This window comes from Taudactylus pleione, unplaced genomic scaffold (assembly GCF_031769625.1).
Source record: "Taudactylus pleione unplaced genomic scaffold, aTauple2 ptg000407l, whole genome shotgun sequence".
NCBI lineage: Eukaryota > Metazoa > Chordata > Amphibia > Anura > Myobatrachidae > Taudactylus > Taudactylus pleione.
This window is the reverse complement of record NW_028284809.1, coordinates 1,471,421-1,487,547: the sequence shown is the minus strand read 5'-3', so window position 1 is coordinate 1,487,547 and position 16,127 is coordinate 1,471,421. Positions and strand designations below refer to the sequence as shown.

Sequence of the window (16,127 nt, the reverse complement as noted above, 5' to 3'; positions counted from 1 at the left end):
GCTCCAGCCCCAATGTCTGAGGAGTCTACCTCCACAAACAAATGGTTCTCCCACATTTGGGTATCTGTAGAGGCTGAACGTAAAGCTTTCCTGAACTATAAGACTAATTGGACGGATCTTCTTTCCTCTCTAGTTAGTGCTGTGTCAGCGGTGCCACCAGAGAAGGAAACCTCAGAATAAATGTCCAGTCATTGCAAATCTTAGGAAACATTGTAAAGCTTTCAGATTAGTGGCTGCATCCATCCTTGTATAGCTGTTACTTTAGCTTGATCCATGGAAAAAACCTTCAGATGAGATTATGTATCCCAGACGAGTGACTTTAGCAACCTCAAATCCGCATTTCCCTAGTTCAGCATACTTTTCCTGAGTTTGTGGAGCACCTGTCGTACATGACAGCAATAATTAAATGAGAATAAATTAATATATATCATAATATACTACCATAAATTTGTACATGAACTCTCAAAGAACACCATGAATCAGATCCTAAAAGACAGCCGGGGCATTGCCAAGCCCAAAAGGTATTAGGAGATATCTCATAAAGACTGGTATGTATGTTAAACACCGTCTTCTAATGGTCTCCTTCCATAATTCAGATTGGGTTATACACCCCTCTAAGGTCTATCTTGGAGGTTGTGACTTTTTTCCTTCAGATGATTAAATAACTCCAGAATAAGAGGCAAGGGGTATTGAGTCCCCTGTAGTCTATGGTCTAAGTCATCTTTTCTAGGCACAAAGAATAATCCAGCACCTACTGGAGCTTTAGGAGGACCTTATAAATCCCTTCTGCAGGGTCTCGGAAATTTATTTTCCGACTGCTCTAAGTTCAGGGGGAGATGGTGAATAAAGGCGTCCTTTGGGTTGCTTAGCACCTGTAGCACAGTCATAAACTCAATATGGTGTAGGAAGCTTAATAAGGAGATAAAAGGACAGTGGATAACGGTAATGGGTCTGCTGCTAAAGGAACGGAAAGTATTGATCCTCTGAGCATTTAAGTTTAGATTTAGTTTAAAGGTTGATGGTGGGCTTTTGTCCAAATGTTCCATATTTATCAAACATCAAATTCAAGTTACATGTGCATACATATGAAAATTGTTACTTTGTTTATTGAAAGTTTTAAAGGATCAGAAGTGAAAAAAGTACTTTAAGTATAGAACCATAGGGATTCAGGAAATCACAGGTAGCACCTAGATCCTACAACTAGCGAGTCATAACATATAGCTTTCCTAAACGAGATATGATGGACATAATTTTAAACACCCTGTACATATTCAGCTTAGTCATATAATACGACCTTATAGACACATTTCACTATATATTTATATAAAATCTATTACAGTGCTAAATTGTAGTTTAGAAAAAAAAAAGATTCCCTCCAGCTCAGTGCAGCAATGTCAACAAAAAATACTTTAATCCTACATGATAATAGAGATTCAGAGGTATTAGTTACATACATTTGCAAATATATGAATAAGTGCCAGGCCATCGTCAAGGTTCCTCTATACCAGCGTCCCTAACATTAAGGGGTTCACGTCCGAGAAGCAATGTACCCCAAAAAATTCCAGCCAAGGACCATCCCCAGGGCATCACACGAAAAGGGAAAAAGGTGATAGTGAAGTGTAAAGAATAGATGTGTAAAGATAAATCAATGTGTTAATGAAATGAGAAAGAATTAAAATAACAAATAATAAACAAACAATTAGAAAAGTGATAAAAAAATATCTGTGAATTAAGTGGTGTTGTTTGCTAAATTGTAGTTTACCTATGACGTCATATACTCCCGTCAGGCCGTTATAGCACCTAATTAGTGCAGAAAATAATCCCAATTTCTGATTAGGTCATTTCATGTCCCTGGATATTATGCAGTGAATGTAAGATCCCCAACACTACACAGTAAAATTATATATCATATTATTAATATTTTGAAGTATGACAAATAGGAAAGATCATTTAGTCTTATGTCTAGTCAATCTGAAAACATCTACGTTACAAATAACATTATTCCCTTAATATGGTTACTGATAATACGGTAACTGGCGTGTTTATCTCCTGAAGCTTCACTTTCCATTAGGAGAGGGGATCCAAACCTCATCCTTTGGTTCAAATGTTGTGTTCAGCACAATCCCAAACTTCTCTCTAAGCAGATCAGGAATTTCTTCCTCTGTGAGTTCTCGAGTGGTCTTCATACTGCCACCACCCTTGGTATACTCTGTGGTGATCATCCTACGCCCCATGTAGGTCCATCTGCCACCCAGTAGTTGTAGAGTAGAGAGAGTTTTGCAGACAAAGGGAGCCCTTGGTGAGGTCTGGTGAAATTCACACATCTCCCTGAAGTCATCAAATCTCCTCTCTTCAAGAGTGAACTTGTACAGCCTCCTCCATTGGTCATCCTCCTTCTTCTCCAAGTGCCACTCCTCACCTTCCATCCATAAACGAAACACGCCATTGTCCTGCTGCTCTTCCCATCCTTCCTCCAGGGGAAATGGATCCAGGATTCCATCTCCAAAGCCAACATCACAAAGCCACCGCCTGCCCTCCAACTCCACAATCAGTATCATGTGGCCAAACGGAGGTCCGTACATACCGGTGACCGGCTCCCTGACTCTGGCCGATAGCACCAACGTCTGGTATCCCAGCTCTTGTAACACCCACAAGAAAAGGCCGTTGTTCTCATAACAAAAACCTCCACGTTTTTTCAGAACAATTTTTTGATAAATCAATAAAGTGTCCAGGATAATTTTCTCCCCGGTGTGTATACTGAGGCCCTCAAGAGGTATAGAGAACAGGTGATGGCGATGTATCTCCCGTAGCGTTGAAAGGGATGGAGTGGCGGAATCTGGTGTAAATTCTGTGATTCCAATCCGCTGTAGATAGAGGTTCAAATCCATCTTGCACCTGCCCTTAAATACAATATATAAGTCATATATAAAATTGTATATTATTTTACGCTATATTTTGAGCACAATGCAAAAGTTTCCATGGCGTATCTTGCTTGTTTAAGTGTCCATATCTACTGGCACTTGAGGGCCTACTGGACAGAGGGGTAATTATCAAAACGACGTGGAGGTGCTTGTGTTTCACATCCAAAAGGACAGTTAATACAGCTGAAAAGAAACTGCTCATCAGAATCAAGCTTTCAAAATGAAAGCGCACTTGGCCAACATCGACCCGCTTGCGAGCGCTCGCGAGCGGGTCTGAATCAGGCCCTCAAGCCCTGATTCAGAGCCGGACGCTCTTTCAGAGTGCTCGCTTTGAATCAGGGCGTTTTTTTTTTTATGGAGCGGCCTCCTGGCCGCTCGCATAGCTATGGGTAACCACCCACAGCTATAGCGAGCGGCCAGGTTGATGGTCGCGATGGTCAAGACCATCGCAACCATGAGGCTTGCAATGAGACCCTTGTGGTAGGGTCTCGTGGCCGCAAGCACCAGAGAGCTTCTGGCTCTAATAGAGCCGGAAGCTCTCCCACTGACATCACTGGTGATGTCAGTGGGGCCGCCCACAAACGGCAGGTCTTCGCTTGGGAACACCTCCGTTTGTGAAGCCACCCCCCGGCCACGCCTACCAAACGGGGTGAGCTGTCAATCACCATCGACAGTTCGCCCCCTTTGGTGTGAGACCCAGAGTGATGGCCTAATTGCGGGAGGCGTGGCCATGCCCCCTTGCCGAGAAAAGAAAAAAAGATTTGCAGCGCCACGGAGGGGGGGGCGCTCTGAGCCCCCTCAGCCTGGCGCAAAGCCAGGGGGGCGCGATCAGTGTGATCGCTCCCCCGCACAGGCATAGGAGACTGATGTGGCTGCTGTCCCCAAATGCTGCTGTGGGGGGGGGGGGCGAGTGGCGCCGGACCCGGGCCACCAGCGGGCCCCTCAGGAAGCCCGGGCCTGGGTAATCTGTACCCGCTCCCCCCCCTCTCAGCGCCCCTGCGCATGCGCACGACGGAGCCGGCTCCGTCGTGCCCATACCCAGTGGGCAAACATCGACCCGGTTGCGAGCACTCAGCGCTTGCGACCGGGTCTGAATCAGGCCCTCAGTCTGACTGATCAGTGCGAGTTGCTAATTGGATTGCAAAATTAATTTTAAGTGAAAATAGCAACTCGCACCTCGCAATTCGCACCTAATAGGATTGACCCCTGAAGCTGCATACACACACAACGATGTAGTAAATGAACGATTTTAGTAAACGATTTTCGTTCATTTTTTCAAAGGAAATAGTTTACTAAAATCGTTCATTTACTAAATGTAATGAACGATTTTTTTGAACTACAAACGATTTTTGCATATTCCCTTACTGAAAATCGTTGAGTTGGTCAGTCTGACTGAACTACAAAGTGAACGCACATGAACGATAATCATTCATCGTTTTAACTCAGAAAGTGAACGATTTTTTTCAACGATTGAACGATAAACGATATCGTTAACGATAATCGTTCAATAAATCGTTGTGTGTGTATGCACCTTTAGCCTTTTTCTGCACAACAACTGTGTAACTATTTTAATTGACACAGCCATTACTAAAGCTGGCCATACACGCTACACTCAGGGCGATCCACCCGATATCCGCGGATCGCCCCGATTATTGTAGTGTGTGTGCAGCTGACCGAGGGATAAATTTTGCTCGGTCGGGCATGCCGGATTGCCCAGCATGCCCGTCCGATGTGATATTTAGGGGGTAACCTGTCGGCCACATCGGGCAGTGGGCCTGATTCAGAGCCGCTCGTAAGCGGCCTCTCGTTCGCTCCGAGCGATGTTCACACATCTGCGCATGCGTATGGGTCGTAATGCATCGTAATGCGCATGTGCCAACCAGTCATTGCGGTCGGAAATCGAGCGCTCGCTAAATAGCGAGTGCCTGCTAATTTGAGTGACAGGATGAGGCGTTTGTGGGTGGTAACAGGGGAAGGTGCTTGAAAACGGGGAGTGGAGATCAGAACGCAGGCATGCCAAACGGTCAAAAGGGTGTGCATAATTAACAAAGCAGCGTCATCGACCACGTCACTTGGTTGTCTCTTAGCCTGAACTGTTCGCATGTACTCGATTAATCAAATAAATAGCGGAGATGACGTATGATGCGAGCGGCCAGGGGGCGTCTTTATAAAATAGCGAACGCATGTTTCGTTCACTCGCTCAGACATAGAGGCGTCAACAGACCGCAAAGAGCGAGCGCTTAATTTAAATATCCGGACCCTTTTTCTGAACGAGCGAGCGCAAATAGCGTTCGGCTCTGAATCAGGCCCAGTGTATGCCCAATCGCAGCCGACAGACAGACATTTCCTGTTTTCCTTCCCATGGAAGGAACAGGGAAATGTCTCCTCCCCCGGGGGCGGAGCTCAGATGTCAGGGGAAGGAACAGGGAAATGTCTCCTCCCCGGGGGCGGAGCTCAGATGTCAGGGGAAGTAACAGGGAAATGTCTCCTCCCCCGGGGGCGGAGCTCAGATGTCAGGGGAAGGAACAGGGAAATATCTCCTCCCCGGGTGTGGAGCTCAGATGTCAGGGGAAGGAACAGGGAAATGTCTCCTCCCCCGGGGGCGGAGCGTAGATGTCAGGGGAAGGAACAGGGAAATATCTCCTCCCCGGGTGTGGAGCTCAGATGTCAGGGGAAGGAACAGGGAAATGTCTCCTCCCCCGGGGGCGGAGCTCAGATGTCAGGGGAAGGAACAGGGAAATGTCTCCTCCCCGGCGGCGGAGCTCAGATGTCAGGGGAAGTAACAGGGAAATGTCTCCTCCCCCGGGGGCGGAGCTCAGATGTCAGGGGAAGGAACAGGGAAATATCTCCTCCCCGGGTGTGGAGCTCAGATGTCAGGGGAAGGAACAGGGAAATGTCTCCTCCCCCGGGGGCGGAGCGTAGATGTCAGGGGAAGGAACAGGGAAATATCTCCTCCCCGGGTGTGGAGCTCAGATGTCAGGGGAAGGAACAGGGAAATGTCTCCTCCCCCGGGGGCGGAGCGTAGATGTCAGGGGAAGGAACAGGGAAATGTCTCCTCCCCGGGGGCGGAGCTCAGATGTCAGGGAAAGGAACAGGGAAATGTCTCCTCCCCCGGGGGTGGAGCTCAGATGTCAGGGGAAGTAACAGGGAAATGTCTCCTCCCCCGAGGGCGGAGCGCAGATGTCGGCCAAATACACTGTGAGATTTGGCCGACATCTGTAGATGTCCCATCTGCGGCTGGCAGGCTGCCAGATAAAATGTCTGTCGGTCTGACAGGCATTTTATCTGGCCATGTATGCCCAGCTTTACTAATCTGAATCAGGTGTAATTAGGCAGCCTCATAAAATTGACTCTCTCTTTCTGATGTAATTGGAACTACAGGAGAAACCAGTCATGGAGGGGAATCCTGTACAAACAAGACCAGGAGTAATTGTGTCACCATTAATGACCTCACCTACTTGGCCTATCTGTGGCTCACAGAGCATGACATCACGCTACATAAGTCTCTGAGTTATACACATTTCTTATGGGTTTTGAGATATAACTTTCATTTAAAGAGACATTTATTCCAAACTACCTGATAATCAAAGACAATTGGACAATTTATAGACTTTAGGATTTCCCAATCTAGCAGTCTGCGTCCATACATTACAGATCTTTTTCAGTGATTCGCAGTTCATTTTCAGCAAACACAGATCTGTCAATCTTGAAAGGCTCCATCATTTTACTAGTAACGGTCTGCAAATCTGCTGATCATGTCCATACACTAGCAATCTACAGCCCTTATCCATCTGTGAAATCCAAAATGTTGGACAATCTGATTTACCAATTCCAATCACTTTTTGGTTGCAATCTGCGATCTGTGAAGCCCCATACATTGCAGATATTTTTACACAAACATCTGCAAATTGCCACAATCGATTACTGATGTATGGGGGCCTAAAGGCACATAACCACTAGACGACAGGCAAAAGACTGCACGATTACAACATTGTAATCGTGCAGTCGTTTGTCTGTCTGTGATGAGCCTGCACTGAACGAGAAGTCGTTCAGTGCAGGCTCATCAATCATCTGCAAACATGTTGAACCTGATGATATCGTCAGGTTGTACGGGAAGCCAATGGACGGAATCCCGACCGTCGGCTTCCCAACTGTCTAATCCCGGCAAGGGTTAAATGACAGGCGTTGATATCCCGAAACTTGTCATTTTACCTACACCGGGAGCCCGACACCCGGCTTACCGTTCGAAGGTATGCCGGGTGCGGATAGCCGTGCGGGGGGGGGGTGGGTGTTAGGTTTAGGGTTCCCGGGGGGGACTTAGGGTTAGGTACCCCCATGAGAGGTTAGGTTTAGGCACCCCAGGTGGGGAAGTTAGGTTTAGGCACCCCCCGGGGGACTTAGGTTTATGCGGCGAGGATGGGGGGTTAGGTTTAGGCACTTGGGGGGTAGGTTAAGGTTAAGTACCCCTAAGGGAGGGTTAGGGGGTAGAATTAGGTTAGTAAATACTTACCTTTGACGATCGGGATTTCCTCCTCTGCCGGGATGCCGCTGTCGGGATTAGAACCGTATGTATTCCGGTTGTACAACATATTTGTACGATGATATTGGTGCATACACACGGTCAGATTTTCTGACAGGTCTGAACGATAACGATTGTAAAAATCGTTCAATCATTCATATCTAAAAGAAAATCTGACATATGTGACTGCAACGATGAACGATGCGTGTTCCCGTTTGTCAGATAACGTATCTGACATCTGATGTGTTTGCAGTCAGATTTGAACGATTAAACAAAGAAACAAAAAAGATTGGGCGCTAATTAATGAATAGAATATTACAAATAATAGCAGCAAATTAACCCAATGGGCTTGTGTCTGCCAACTGCTAATATATAGATATACCACAAGAAGACAATGGTGATGCGCTAATAAACAAATAAATAATATACTATATATAATCCGGACTGCCTTGGCAAGTCAAGTCGTCTATGGATGAAGTTTGGAATGCAACACATCATTCTAGTTGAGGGGTTTATTTAACTTATACCTCTTTTCCACCAAAAACCCAGGTCCGACCTGGGTTTTTGGACATGGTTCCAACCCTGGTCAGACCCAGGTCAAACCCATTTACACTGCACCTTTGATCTGGGTTACTCCCAGGTCAGCCCTGTTCACACTGAACTCAGGTCTGCCCTGCTAAACCTGTGAGGTCATAAAAAGTGGGAGGTGAATGCTCCACAACCACCAATCCGCTCATTTTAGGCATGACCCAGGTCAGATAACCCGGGTTGCGCCGTTTACACTGCACCATTACCTGGTCCATCCTGGGTCCAACCCTGGTAGCTACCTGGGTTGAATTGCTGGGTCACTTGACCCAGGTTATTTTTCAGGGACCCTTTTACACTGAGCTGCGACCTGGGTAGACCCAGCAAAAACCCAGGTTTTTGCTCTGGTGTACAAGGGGTATAATATGGTCGTATGGGTCATAATATGTGTTTTATTATTATTATTGGTATTTTGCATTATCTATTCTATCGGTAGTAGGATTGGGTAATGAGGTTCACTTGATTCCATTTATTTTATAGTGGGAGTCTGACTCACACTAAACTATAGGAATACAGATAAATATGTATATCTTTCAAATATTAATTGAAATTTTCTCTATATACAGTATATTCATTTTTATAATATTCTCATTAAAAGTAAGATGTACAGGTTGAGTCTCCCATATCCAAATATTCCGAAATACGGAATATTCCGAAATACGGAATAATTTTGGCATGACTGAGATAATAAAACCTTTGATTTTTGATGGTTCAATGTACACAAACTTTGTCTAAGGCACAAATTATTACAAAATATGGTATAAAATTACCTTCAGGCTGTGTGTATAGGGTGTAAATGAAACATAAATTTATTTCATGTATGTACACAAACTTTGCTTGAGCCACAAAAGTATTGAAAATATTGTATAAAATGAGCTGCAGGCTGTGTGTATAAGCTGTATATATCACATAAATGCATTCTGTGTGTATATTGGGGTCCTATTCCCAAGATATTTCATTATGATATGCAATTATTCCAAAATACGGAATATTCCGTTATCCAAAATACCTCTGGTCCCAAGCATTTTGGATATGGGAGACTCAACCTGTATTATAATAACATGTAGGTAGCTCTAGCTTGAGTCACTCTAAAAGTAACATAGTATATAGAAAACTGTTGCAATAACCTGATGGTGCAGTGGTAAATACGTGGGATCCAGTGGTAAATACGTGGGATCCTGAGAATAATTTGCATTTTTAATTTAATAGGGATTATCAGAATGTTCAAAATATTCAATTGTTTTGAATGTGTTAAATCAAGACACCATTACTTTTTAGGTAGAATTTTTAAGTTTAACAATGATGTTTTTTTATATAGTATATATATTATGGATATGAATTGTGCATGTCTATATTTATAACTTCATGAGATTTTTTTGTCTGCAGTATTTAGACACAAAAAGACTCAATTAATAGAAATGTTGATCTGAGAACACCTAGGTCACAGGTGTGGATGATATGTTGATCGGCAAGTTAAATAATTGAATGAAGCAGGTATATAAGGACGTCCTGTCCTTTATATGAATTTCCTTTGACCGGTTTCGCTCCAGTATTGGGGCTTTATCAGAGAGTTACCTGCCAGTGATTATACATTATAGTGGCTTTGCTGCCGTGCTACTGAACCTCGGATCTTGTGCTGTGGAAGCTTAATAGACTGGGGGGGTATTCAATTAGGCTGCAAAAAGTCGAAATCGGCGATAAATTATCGCCGATGACATCATTTTCGCATGTTTCAATTATCCCTGTATTCAATTTCAAAGACTTTTTGGCGGGTCGAAAAGTCTTTGGAAAAAAAACGGGGATAAGTTTTCACCATGTTTTAAAAAGTGCAAAATTGGGGTTTAGGGGTGCAGGTTTTAAAAAAAAAATAGCCTGCACTCCTTGGAATGGGAGGCAATCGGGAAGCCGACTGCCTAAATACCGGCAGCCGGCTTCCCCACTGTCTTAACCCGGCATGGGTGAAATGCCGGGCGTCTAGATATAGACGCCCGCATTTCCCCGACGCTGGGAGACCGGCGCCCGGCATCACGATCGTAGTGATGCCGGGCGCCGCGAGCGGACAGCCGCTGGGGGGGAGGGTTAGGTTTAGGGCTCCCGGGGGGGACTTAGGGTTAGGTACCCCCCCGGGAGGGTTAGGGTTAGGCTAGGGGGAGGGAGGGTTAGGGTTAGGCACCCCCGGGGGGGACTTAGGGTTAGGCACCCCCCCGGGGGACTTAGGTTTAGGCAGTGGGGAAGGGGGTGGTTAGGGTTAGGCACTTAGAGGGGGGATTAGGGTTAGGCACTTGGGGGGGAAGTTAGGGTTAGGCACCCCTAAAGAGGGTTAGGGTTAGGGGGGTTAGGTTAGTGGATACTTACCTATCCACGATCGGGATTTCCAGTGCTGTCGGGCTTCCGCTGCGTCGCACTCTGCTTCTGTCGGGCTGCCGCTGATGGGAATCGAACCGCCGGCCATGCGGCTGACGGTATTTCATACCAATTCCCCTGGGAATACCCCCTTAAAACGAAATGTGCAAAAAAAAGATAATAAAAAAAAATCGGGACACCCCAAAAAATTATTTAAAATTTTGGGGTAAAAAAAAAAAAAAAGGGGGGGGAACAGTGTTTAAAAATAGCGAAATAGGTTCAGGGGTATTCTGTAAGTATGCGGCAGGTGTTTTCTAGAATAAGCCATTAGCAGCAGGTGCCTTTTGAAGAATTTTTTAAAAATCAGTTTAGGGACTTAATAATATGCTAGTACCCATTTTCAGGTACCCCAAATTTGATGGGACCACTTTTAAAAAATGAAAAAAAAAACTAAATGCTCTTCTGCATCACTTCTTCAAAGTCGGAAAAAAAACACCTGCCGCGGCTATTTAAAAACTCGACTTTCTTTTGCAACCAAAAACGGGGGTTACTCATAGTGATCCCCCAGGTCTGGACATCTTTAGGGGGGTCCTACAATTATTTCCCGAAAATTCCCTTATTTTTTCGCCGATCAAAGTGTCGCCTGTTCCCGATTTTTGACTACTGTGGAATTGAATACGGGGAATAGCGGGCACGCGCGCGATACTTTTCCACCTGGGAAACAGGCGAAGGAGGCGAAAAGTTCAGCAGGCGAAAAGTCTGGACTTTTCGCCTCAAGTTGAATACGGGCCTGAGTCTCAAGCCAGGAGCTGGAAGCTCCATCAACACATATATTCAAGTGGTTGTGACTCAGAACAGCTCACGTTGCTTGGGATTGTGCATTGGAAACTCCCTTGGTTATCAGCTGCACACGTGAAACCAGAGCTGGATTAAGGCTTTGGGGGGCCCGGGGCACTTAAGCCAGGGGGGCCCTAAAGTCTAAAATTAAATTCCTAAGGGATGGAAAACGGCACTCGGTGTTTATTTACAGAATTTGAAATATACAGCGAGCCGGGGTCGTATAGCAAGTTGTATATTTCAAATTCTGTAAATAAACACCGAGTGCCGTTTTCCATCCCTTACGCTGCATCTACTGTACCTGGCACCCTTGACAAAACTTTGGACACTGAAGTGCCCATTACCTCTATACGTATGTATATACAGTGTATATATATATATATATATATATATATATATATACACTGTATATTGATTATATATATATATATATATATATATATATATATAATACCCCAGGTTCCGTCCATAGTATTAAGCAATACACAGCAGGGAATGGTTGGTGGCACTTACAACATATATAAAAATAAGGTCCAACCGACCTATATAGTTAAACATTTCAGTCTTTATAGACTTTTTTTCTGGAACTGAAATGTTAAACTAAATAGGTTGTTTTTTTTATATATGCCGTGAGTACCGCCAAACATTCCTTGCTGTGTGTGTGTGTATATATATACTATACTATACATATGTGTATATACAGTATATATATATATATATATATATATATATATACAGTATATATATATATATATATATATATATATATACACACATATACACACACACAACCACACATTCAAAGTAATGCTACCTGGAGCCTTAATTTATTAAATTTTAATTGATAACTAAAAAAAGTCACTACTCTCTGTCTTACTGTATCTGCTCTCTTGAGATGATGATCCCTTTTGCTGGCAGACAGTGACACAGAAGAACTGCACAGCGCGTTCTTCTTTCTCCTCCTCGGGTGATCCTCCATGTGCAGCTGTGCCTGTGATGCCCCCTCCTTCCCTGCAGCCTGCACGCCGGCCAGCCAGTCCCTGAAAGCCTGCTGCCTGCACAGCCCTTTTCATTGAACGCGGCTACCGGCATCCCAGCAGCAGTGCTCTGCGTCGCCGCGCCGTCTGTATGACGGCTATCAGTACAGCTGCCGCTACTGGTGTACACTCTGCTACAGGCAGCGCTTCAGATGGGATCGGTAAAAAAGATCCGATCTGTGGCAGGGGCCCTCTCAGAGAGGGGGGCCCGGGGGTACTTGCCCCCAGAGCCCCCCCCTTAATCCGGCCCTGCGTGAAACACACGCCGTACCCCCACTACTTACCAGGAGTGCCCACCGTGAGCATGCTTTATAGGAGGTGTCCTCCCAAACTCAGCGGATTGTTCACGGGACTCTGCTACTAGGTATCAATGTGGTGAGAGCTGGTATAACAGTGTGCACACTTGTATCCTACAGAAAGAGCTTTATATATTATTGGATTTTCCACGTGTCATTAATTTGACAAGATACTGCTCCAGGCATCATAGATCCAGTCATTCAATTTCATTAGAGGCAGTATATTTTATTTCAATTCTATAGGTGCATACACACACAATGATTTATTGAACGATTATCGTTAACGATATAGTTTATCGTTCAATCGTTGAACAACTTGTTCACTTTCTGAGTTATAACGATGAACGATTATCGTTCATGCGCGTTCACGTTTGCAGTTCAGTCAGACTGACCAACTCAACGATTTTCAGTAAGGGAATATGCAAAAATCGTTTGTAGTTCAAAAAAATCGTTCATTACACTTTAAAAAATCTGACAGAAAATCGTTGGTAACAAAATCGTTGTGTGTGTGTATGCAGCTGTAGAAGTGCATTTGACTCTTTCTATATTGAATAAATGTGATTATTTATAAATGTAAATGTGACTATATGTACTGACATATTCCATTTTCTTAAAGATTATTAATATTATATATAGGTGGTGTCTTAAGAATTTTTTTTCTGCCATTTCAGGGCTTATATAGTATATTATTTATTTGTTAGCGCATCACCATCGTCTTGTTGTGGAATATCTATAGATTTGGACGATTCCATTCATTTTAATACTGTCTGAAATCGTTGATCAAATCGTTCATCTGACATATCTGACCGTGTGTGTATGCACCAATAGATGTCTAAACGACCAACGATTATCGAACAATCACGATATCGTTATCATCCAATCTCTCAATTTAATCGTCTGCATCCCATGGTTGATTTTTTCTTAATATAGTTCCGTGTTCTTTATATGCTTTTTTTTTTTTTGGTGGGGGGGGGGGGGGGGGGGGTTAGTGAAGAATATATTTATATTAATGAAATTTGGTTACAACTTAGCATATATTATTTTTAGCGAAACACAAGCGTCTCAGACTGTTTTGCGCTGGCGAGAGCACCTTTAGGACGTAGACATCTGGTACATAGGTTTTATGTTTGGCTTACTATTTGGTGTAATCGCTTTTTGGAGGAAGTAAGTGCTTGATAAAAGTCTCTTAGAATATTGTATCAGGGTACAGATGGCGTTGGGGCACAGTCGGTGCGCTGTCGTACATGTAATCACGCTTTATCGGCCGCATTGCGTGTTCAATAATATATCTGGAACTTTGCCTATTTTCAGAGTATCTCACCTCTATGCGGCTGCCCGGCCCCCAGCTATCAGCATGTAAATGTACAGTAGTCGTCACCACTGTCAGCGCGCATGTGCGCCAACCCCAAACCAGGAGCAAGAGATCCATCTGACATCACGCACAGCACTAAAGAGCTCGCAATTCTGCCTACTACCCAGCGAGACACCTAGCGACCACCTACACCGCCTGCAAACTCCCAGTGACACCCATTTAGTCGCTGATATGGGAACGATTCCCAATCACCCGTAGATCGTCATATGTGCATCTCAGAAACAAGCCCAGTGCGATAATCAAAAGATCCGTCCAACGGAATTGTGTGTAACTGTCAGCCAGGCCCGTTACCCCTAATGTCTGCTCATTTCTCTTGTCTGTCTGTTATTTCCCCTGGGACTGACGCTCTCTCACTCTCTCATCCCCTGTTTGAATTGGCAGGGGAAAGTAGAAGTGGGTCCACATCAATCTATCCCAGATCTTACTTCTTTCATCTTCTTATATTATTTAAAGGATTACCCTCAGTTGGCATTTCCATCTTATGCCATTCATGCTAATAATTGATGCATATGTTCAGTATACAGATACCTTTTTCTGCTCATGAATATATTATAGGTGACAGATATATGTTGCTTGTTCTAATAATTCATTAATGTACAATTCCTTACTAGACACATTATTATTAGGCTATTATTGTTGTATCTGTCTCTCTTTTCATTCATTTGTTATAGGTGTTACCCTATTTGTTATTCATTTTACAGATGAAATCCAAGTCTCTGTCTTTAATTCATTACTTACCCATGGAAAGTGCTGCAATATGATTATTTATGTCTAATATTGTAGTTAATTGTTGCCACCTTACAGTTGATTCCATGTACTGTGTATAGGTCTCTATTAAATTGATTATTGGTATTATTGATAAGTAGTTAACCCTTTTTTGAGTCATCTGAACGTGGTGTGGCTTCCATCTTTTACACAGTGTCAGAGATCTCATGAATTGTTATCATTTTCGCCTAAAACATACCTATTCAGAGTATTGAATATTTACACCACCTTTCATTATTTATTGGACTCATTTTTGAGTATTTTCCATTTTTCATGTCCTTGAGAAGGCAAGATAATTAAAGTTAATTATATTGATATTCCTCATCTCAATCTTGGGACATTTTGTTTTTAAGAAGTTGTAGAATAAATGTTGTTTTATTTCATATTAACCATTTAATTCATATTAATTTCTTAATTATATTCATGAGTGCGCCCATATAGGCATATTTGTCCTCCCTTTTTATGCTCTTAGCATGAAAAGTTTCCTTTTTGCTGTGCTTGACACAAACCCCCAGGGCGCACCACCAACTTACAATATTTAAAAAAAAAATCTATTAGGTGATTAACTAGCATATTGGTAATATTACTATATAATAAATCATTTTTTCTTTTTCTAATTATTATACTAGTGCGGGACTCACATTCTTTTTCTTACACAAGGCTGGGCCTTTAGCCCTGAGTGAGCCTACTCATAGCACAGTGGGGTAATATCCTGTTTTGAAGTTGGGCTGCAGTGACTACTATCTGTAAATTGTCTAATCCACAGGTTCTCAAACTCAGTCCTCAGGACCCCAAACAGTCCATGTTTTCCAGGTCTCCTCACAGAATCACAAGTGAAATAATTTGCTCCATCTGTGGATCTTTTAAAATGTGTCAGTGAGTAACTAAAACAAATGTGTGCTTGCTGGGTGACCTGGAAAACATGACCTGTGTGGGGTCCTGAGGACAGAGTTTGAGAACCACTGATTTAAACTCACCTTCCTGAAGAGGGAGTGCAGGCTCCGGGCTGTGTTCTGCAATCACTGGGTGCCTGGAGCAAATTCCACCTGGCAGTGTTCATGTAAAGAGCCCTGTGCTTAACTCATTCACTTCCAGGTCACATAAATAGGTTGAGCCTAGTGCCTGAGGCAGGGGCTGGCTGGCAACTTTTAGCCTGGGGGGCAAATGCATGCAGGCGGCCCTGGCAGAGGAGTAGCGTGTAGCCAGGGTGCCCGAAGAACGTGCGTGCGTGAGAGGACCCCCTTATGCAGGCCTCCAGTAGTGCCCCCAGTAGTGATTCTCCCCTATGCAGTGCCCCTTATACAGCGCCCCCAGTAGTGGTCCCCCCTATGCAATGCCCCTTGTGCCCCCAGTAGTAAGCCCCTTATATAGTGCCCCTAATAATGGTACCCCTATACAGTGCCCCTTATATAGTGCCCCCAGTAGCAGTCCACTCCCCATGCAGTGCCCCCA

General features: G+C 43.9%; 1 protein-coding gene across 1 annotated transcript; it reads right to left on the bottom strand.

Moving 5' to 3' along the window:
• Positions 1–2,057: 2,057 nt before the first annotated feature.
• Positions 2,058–2,903, bottom strand: LOC148506363 (arylamine N-acetyltransferase, pineal gland isozyme NAT-3-like). Its single transcript, XM_088446905.1, has one exon. The coding sequence runs from the start codon at positions 2,886–2,888 to the stop codon at positions 2,058–2,060; it is 831 nt and encodes a 276-aa protein (XP_088303031.1). The 5' UTR covers positions 2,889–2,903.
• Between the last annotated feature and the right edge of the window lie 13,224 nt (positions 2,904–16,127).